This window comes from Diaphorina citri, unplaced genomic scaffold (genome assembly GCF_000475195.1).
Source record: "Diaphorina citri unplaced genomic scaffold, Diaci psyllid genome assembly version 1.1 scaffold4350, whole genome shotgun sequence".
NCBI lineage: Eukaryota > Metazoa > Arthropoda > Insecta > Hemiptera > Psyllidae > Diaphorina > Diaphorina citri.
In genome coordinates this window covers 4,064-11,359 of record NW_007381749.1, presented here as the reverse complement: position 1 = coordinate 11,359, position 7,296 = coordinate 4,064, and the positions used below count along the sequence as shown (strand labels likewise).

At 44.0% G+C, this 7,296-nt stretch overlaps 1 protein-coding gene across 1 annotated transcript in view; it reads left to right on the top strand.

The window, feature by feature from the left end:
* The window catches only part of LOC103520983, a 9,076-nt gene extending 1,981 nt beyond the window's left edge, over positions 1 to 7,095 (top strand). Inside the window, exons 2-8 of the mRNA XM_017448676.1 lie at positions 1,734 to 1,945; positions 2,400 to 2,612; positions 3,480 to 3,495; positions 4,883 to 5,021; positions 5,451 to 5,523; positions 6,383 to 6,598; positions 6,869 to 7,095. Of these exons, the coding sequence (XP_017304165.1) occupies positions 1,734 to 1,945; positions 2,400 to 2,612; positions 3,480 to 3,495; positions 4,883 to 5,021; positions 5,451 to 5,523; positions 6,383 to 6,598; positions 6,869 to 7,095 (1,096 nt within the window). The remainder of the gene's footprint in view (positions 1 to 1,733; positions 1,946 to 2,399; positions 2,613 to 3,479; positions 3,496 to 4,882; positions 5,022 to 5,450; positions 5,524 to 6,382; positions 6,599 to 6,868) is intronic.
* Positions 7,096 to 7,296: the final 201 nt, after the last annotated feature.

Genomic DNA, 7,296 nt, shown 5'->3' with positions numbered 1-7,296 from the left:
TTATTATTATTATTTCGCTTAACCTGGTATATAACCACAACCTAATCCTTAACAGATAGAGTTCGTTCTCGGAAAGGCTGGCTTTCTCCTATATCTAGTATGCTCCTTCTTTCATCCTTTTCGTGACTATAAGTTCTCGGTTGTTACAGTTCCCTCTATGGAACCTCTTAAAAAACTTCTCATGTCAGGCTAAAACACATTTTTGCGCAATCAGATGTTTGGAATTGAAAATACCGACTCTCAAGCTTCAGTGCAAGAACGGAGAGAAAAGAAACTTCAAGAAATACAGACCCAGCACTCAGGCAACACAATTTCACTTTCAAAGTTATCAGTAGCCAGCCTAGTTAGCTTAGTTGGTAGTGCGTCTGCCTTGTAAGCGCTAGGCCGCGGGTTCGATTCCCGCCCGGGGCGGGGATAATGTTCGTTCTCGGAACGGCTGGCTTTCCTCCTATCCTGTCTTCCTTCTCTCTTCGATTTCGGGACGATAAGACTTCTACCTTGTAAGCGCTAGGCCGCGGGTTCGATTCCCGCCCGGGGCGGATTTTATCCTGATGGGATAATGTTCGTTCTCGATGGAAGCGCTAGGCCGCGGGTTCGATTCCCGCCCGGGGCGGATTTTATCCTGATGGGATAATGTTCGTTCTCGGAACACCTAGGCCGCGGGTTCGATTCCCGCCCGGGGCGGATTTTATCCTGATGGGATAATGTTCGTTCTCGGAACGGGTTATAAGCGCTAGGCCGCGGGTTCGATTCCCGCCCGGGGCGGATTTTATCCTGTAAGCGCTAGGCCGCGAGTTCGATTCCCGCCCGGGGCGGATTTTATCCTCATGGGATAATGTTCGTTCTCGGAACGGCTCGCGCTAGACCCGGGTTCGATTCCCGCCCGGGGCGGATTTTATCCTGATGGGATAATGTTCGTTCTCGGAACGGCTGGCTTTCTGCCCGGGTTCGATTCCCGCCCGGGGCGGATTTTATCCTGATGGGATAATGTTCGTTCTCGGAACGGCTGGCTTTCGTCCTACGGCATAAATTAAGTTAAGGTTCAGCCAGCCTAGCTAGCTTAGTTGGTAGTGCGTCTGCCTTGTAAGCGCTAGGCCACTGGGCTCGATTCCCGCCCGAGGCGGATTTTATCCTGATGGGATAATGTTCGTTCTCGGAACGGCTGGCTTTCTCCTATCCTCGATTCCCGCCCGGGCGGATTTTATCCTGATGGGATAATGTTTGTTCTCGGAACGGCTGGCTTTCTCCTATCCTGTCTTCCTTCTCTCTTTGCCAGCCTAGTTAGCTTAGTTGGTAGTGCGTCTGCCTTGTAAGCGCTAGGCCGCGGGTTCGATTCCCGCCCGGGGCGGGGATAATGTTCGTTCTCGGAACGGCTGGCTTTCCTCCTATCCTGTCTTCCTTCTCTCTTCGATTTCGGGACGATAAGACTATGTTCGTTCTCGGAACGGCTGGCTTTCTCCTATCCTGTCTTTCTTCTCTCTTCGATTTCGGGACGATAAGACCATAGGAGTTACAGTTCCCTCTGTCAAACCTCTTTTAAAAAAAAAGCTTCAGTGCAGCTTCAGAGCCAGTATTTTGTTCCTAAATATGGGTGTTAAGGTGTGTCCAAACCGGCCGTTGATCGACGAGGTGAATCTATGTTGATTCAGTGTGGACGGTTCAGTCTGCATCGATCGACGGTCGTTCGACTCTGTGTGGACACACCTTCAGAACTAGCTTCGTTTTGTTTTCAGAACAAAGAACCTCTCCATCCACAAGCGTCTGCTGGAATTCGGCATCGACTCTCGTGGACGAACTTTAACCTGGCCGCGGATCAAACTCATGCCGGAAATGTCCTTATTGAATGATTCTGAGAGTTGTGGCGGACCGCAGACGCTATTCGACGATCCGGAAATGAACGCGTATGAAGAGCAAAAACGCAGGAAGTGGGAGGAGGAGTACTTGCGTAAGTTCATAGGAAACTGTACCGGAAATTTGTACCAAGATGACTACTTGCGTTAGCTCATGAAATACAGTAGTTCTTAAAAACGCAGATCCACAGTACGGCCCCTGTTCTACAAACGAGTTGAAAAGCGCGACCTCTACATGCGGCAATTTATGGACTTCAAGCGCCACAAGCGGCATATTGATGAACTAAAGACTCTGATCCATGAGGCGGACGAAATCAATCAGGAAATGCAAGCTGAAGACGACGCCAATGTGGAAGGTAAACGCTAAGTCTGTCTGGATAAGGGACGTTAAACAGAGACCGGAACGATACTGGCTTTCTCCTATCTTGTCCTCCTTCCCTCTTAGATTTCGGGTCGATAAGACCCCCGTTGTAACAGTTCCCTCTATCCAACCCCTTTTTAAAAAAACCCTTTAAGTTCCTAACACCACACGATTGGACAATTCCACAGGGCGTCGCAAAGCACAGGAAAAGGGCAATCCTGATTTCGCCACCTACTCGATAGAATCGAACGAAACGGCAATAGAGCGGCGCCGTCTGAACATCACCCGTCGGAGGCGAAAGTACACGCCCAAACTGATCTACATTCGTCGCAAGAGGCGGGACGTCGAGGTGACGACGAGAAAACACAAGAGTACGACGGATATCAAGTGTAAACTTATAGGTAAGAAATCGTGTTAAGGTACCTATTTTATAGGTAACTTGTAAAGGTATGGTATAGGTAGGATAGGACAGTGTAGGAATAGGTAAAAATCGCCGCGCGCCGATGGTGGATTTGTCTATTTTAAACATATTTATTTATTACTTATTGCTCCGGATTTCTGCTAGTAAATCCTTAAGGCATGGCCGTTCATATCACTCATCCATTTAGTGGTCTTGCTCGGCGTAGCTTAACAAAAACGAACAGGAAAATAGCCTATAACCTTCACAGGAGTGCAAGCAATAAGTTGACAAAGTTTCATAGCAATCGGTTGAGCGGTTTGGCCAGGCATAAAGTTCGAACGAACGAACAAACAAACATTCATTTTTATATATTAGATTTACTAGTGGTTTACCAGCAGCGATCCAAGTTGCAGAAAACTGGAAGAGGAGTATCTGACACGGTCATTGGTTAAAGTGAACAGTGGATACGCAAATTCAGTAAGTGGATGACCCGTCCTTTGTACAGGATCAGCGCGGAATAACTTTGAAGTGCTGTCCTAAAGGATGGGTTAAGCTACTAAGGCCTGACAGGCGGACCTGATCAGGTGTTTCTGTCAGGTCTACCTGATAGTGAGTGGCTGTCCTAAGAATCTGTAATATTAAGAGAGAAGAGACATTTGTGACTAACCTTGCTCAACACAGTTAAAATTCTTTTCTTTTAATGTGTGTAAAAAAAATAACCTGACCAAAGGTGTGTCCATACATAGTCGACCAGCCGTCGATCGATGTCGACTGAACCGTCCACACTGCCTCGACAACATAGATTTATCTCGGTCGACGGGCGGTCGACCATCTTTGTACACACCTTAACAGCCTTCCTCATTTCCAGGTAAGATGAAACTAAGGCGCGCCAACAAGAACAAGCGAAAGACCAAGGAGCAAGTGTATAAGCAACAGCTACAGAAGATCATCCAGAAAGCTAAGGCGTACCTTCTTAAGTTTAACAAGACGCACTATCCCACTACTCAGAGTATCTATGAAAAAGTTCAGATCTATAAGGTCAAGGAGAAGTTTAAGAGACTGAACTGGTTCCTTCATGGATTGGATAACTATACAGGTAAGGGTAGCGCGTCTGTCTTGTAAGCGCTAGGTTGCTGGTTTGATTCCCGCTTTTTTTAAATGTTTTATTTTCTTTATTTAATAATATCAAGTAAATACAAAAACAAGAGGATCTCTCCTAAGCCAACAATTCTTCTAAGAAGGATATATTATTACCTATTACAAAAGATAATTTGGGGCGGATTTTATCCTGAACGCATAATGTTCACTTTCGGAACGGCCTGGCTTCCTCCTCTCCTCTCTTCCTTCTCCCTTCGCTTTCGGGACGATTCCATTTGTTTCCTTCCAAGCAAACTTTGTCTTTCCGAGTTCAAATGGGTTTTTTCTTCTTTTTTCAATCATTTTGACTAAAATTAAAAAAAAAAGAAAAAAATGCTTCAATTCCTTCAATAATTAACCCAATCTGTCCCCAGTGCCCCCCGACATCGACATCGATATGATCACCAACACTCCGTACACCACAGTACGGCCCCTGTTCTACAAACGAGTTGAAAAGCGCGACCTCTACATGCGGCAATTTATGGACTTCAAGCGCCACAAGCGGCATATTGATGAACTAAAGACTCTGATCCATGAGGCGGACGAAATCAATCAGGAAATGCAAGCTGAAGACGACGCCAATGTGGAAGGTAAACTCTAAGTCTGTCTGGATAAGGGACGTTAAACAGAGAGTAGACTACTGTCTAGCTGTCGGACTATAAACAGGGAGGAGAACAGCTAACCCTAAACAACCTAGCTAGCTGGCAGTTCTTCAAAGGGTTCTCTCTGCTTTTAAAGAATAAGTACAAGTCCTTACGATGCGATGGTTGACTGCATGTATTAAGGGAGAAGAGACATTTGTGACTACCTTGCTCAACACAGTTAAAATTCTTTTCTTTTAATGTGTGTAAAAAAATTTAACCTGTCCAAAGGTGTGTCCATACATAGTCGACCAGCCGTCGATCGATGTCGACTGAACCGTCCACACTGCCTCGACAACATAGATTTATCTCGGTCAACGGGCGGTCGACCATCTTTGTACACACCTTAACAGCCTTCCTCATTTCCAGGTAAGATGAAACTAAGGCGCGCCAACAAGAACAAGCGAAAGACCAAGGAGCAAGTGTATAAGCAACAGCTACAGAAGATCATCCAGAAAGCTAAGGCGTACCTCCTTAAGTATAACAAGACGAGGCGCGCCAACAAGAACAAGCGAAAGACCAAGGAGCAAGTGTATAAGCAACAGCTGCAGAAGATCATCCAGAAAGCTAAGGCGTACCTCCTTAAGTTTAACAAGACGCACTATCCCACTACTCAGAGTATCTATGAAAAGGTTCAGATCTATAAGGTCAAGGAGAAGTTTAAGAGACTGAACTGGTTCCTTCATGGATTGGATAACTATACAGGTAAGGGTAGCGCGTCTGTCTTGTAAGCGCTAGGTTGCTGGTTTGATTCCCGCTTTTTTTAAATGTTTTATTTTCTTTATTTAATAATATCAAGTAAATACAAAAACAAGAGGATCTCTCCTAAGCCAACAATTCTTCTAAGAAGGATATTACCTATTACAAAAGATAATTTGGGGCGGATTTCATCAAGTAAATACAAAAACAAGAGGATCTCTCCTAAGCCAACAATTCTTCTAAGAAGGATATTACAAAAGATAATTTGGGGCGGATTTGATCCTGAACGCATAATGTTCACTTTCGGAACGGCCTGGCTTCCTCCTCTCCTGTCTTCCTTCTCCCTTCGCTTCTATGAAAAGGTTCAGATCTATAAGGTCAAGGAGAAGTTTAAGAGACTGAACTGGTTCCTTCATGGATTGGATAACTATACGGGTAAGGGTAGCGCGTCTGCCTTGTAAGCACTAGGTTGTTGGTTTGATTCCCGCTTTTTTTTAAATGTTTTATTTTCTTTATTTAATAATATCAAGTAAATACAAAAACAAGAGGATCTCTCCTAAGCCAACAATTCTTCTAAGAAGGATATTACAAAAGATAATTTGGGGCGGATTTCATCCTGAACGCAGAATGTTCACTTTCAGAACGGCCTGGCTTCCTCCTCTCCTGTCTTCCTTCTCCCTTCGCTAATGTGGTAAGACAGACAAAGATATACAGGGTGTATCACAAAGCTATGTCAAGCCGAAAATGGCGAATAGTACAGGTCAAGGGCTACAATGAGTTCCCCGGTCACATTTTCGAAATTCGCAGGAAAACGGTAAAACACAAAACACATTTTCGAAATTCTTTCTTCAACGAAAATCCCCAGGAATACCTACGCGATTTTGTCTTTTTATCTGGTACCTCAACCTTGCTCCAAACATTTGAGTAAGGTACAAAATCAGTAGGTACAAGCTAGAAGAAAACCGATTAGATATGTAGATAGAAGACAATATTAATTCTCATTTAAGACCAATTTAATTTTTAAAAGTTAAGGTCTGTTCACACTATTACACACCGCAGTAATTTTGAGGTTTTCTGAATTTGAGTGACTTTGTGATACACCCTGTATAGGTCTTCTTCTTTTCCTCGACCCCCTTCGCTATCGGGACGATTCCATTTGTTTCCTTCCAAGCAAACTTTGTCTTTCCGAGTTCAAATGGGTTTTTTCTTCTTTTTTCAATCATTTTGACTAAAATTAAAAAAAAAAGAAAAAAATGCTTCAATTCCTTCAATAATTAACCCAATCTGTCCCCAGTGCCCCCCGACATCGACATCGATATGATCACCAACACTCCGTACACCACAGTACGGCCCCTGTTCTACAAACGAGTTGAAAAGCGCGACCTCTACATGCGGCAATTTATGGACTTCAAGCGCCACAAGCGGCATATTGATGAACTAAAGACTCTGATCCATGAGGCGGACGAAATCAATCAGGAAATGCAAGCTGAAGACGACGCCAATGTGGAAGGTAAACGCTAAGTCTGTCTGGATAAGGGACGTTAAACAGAGACTAGACTAGTGTCTAGCTGTGGGACTATAAACAGGGAGGAGAACAGCTAACCCTAACCAGCCTAGCTAGCTGGCAGTTCTTCAAAGGGTTCTCTCTGCTTTTAAAGAATAAGTACAAGTCCTCACGATGCGATGGTTGACTGCGGTTCAGGACAGTCAAAAGATTTCTCATTTCCCAATACTCTTGTAGCTTGTAGGTAAATAAGATCATTGTGTTTCTTTGTTTCAGACAAAAGAAAGAAAAGACACGTCAACTTCGAAGACATAAATCTGCAAGAAATCGAAAACGCGCTGAAGCCACTCGCTACAGAAACAGCAGGGACGAAAATTGATCAAAACAACGAAGAGACTATTGTGAACGAAAAGAAAAACCTGGACGATCAAAAAGCCAACTATAAGAGACTCCTGTTCAAACGAGAAGTCCACGAAAATCTGTTGAACTTTTCAATATTTTGAAACTTCAAATAATTACAGGTATGCTCACGACAAGTACACCACAATGTATGGCTATCTTATAATTACAGGTATGCTCACGACAAGTACACCACAATGTATGGCTCTCTTATAATTACAGGTAGGTATTCTCACGATTCTATAATGTATCTTATAATTACAGGTATGATGACGACAAGTACGCCACACCCGGATGCCGTAATA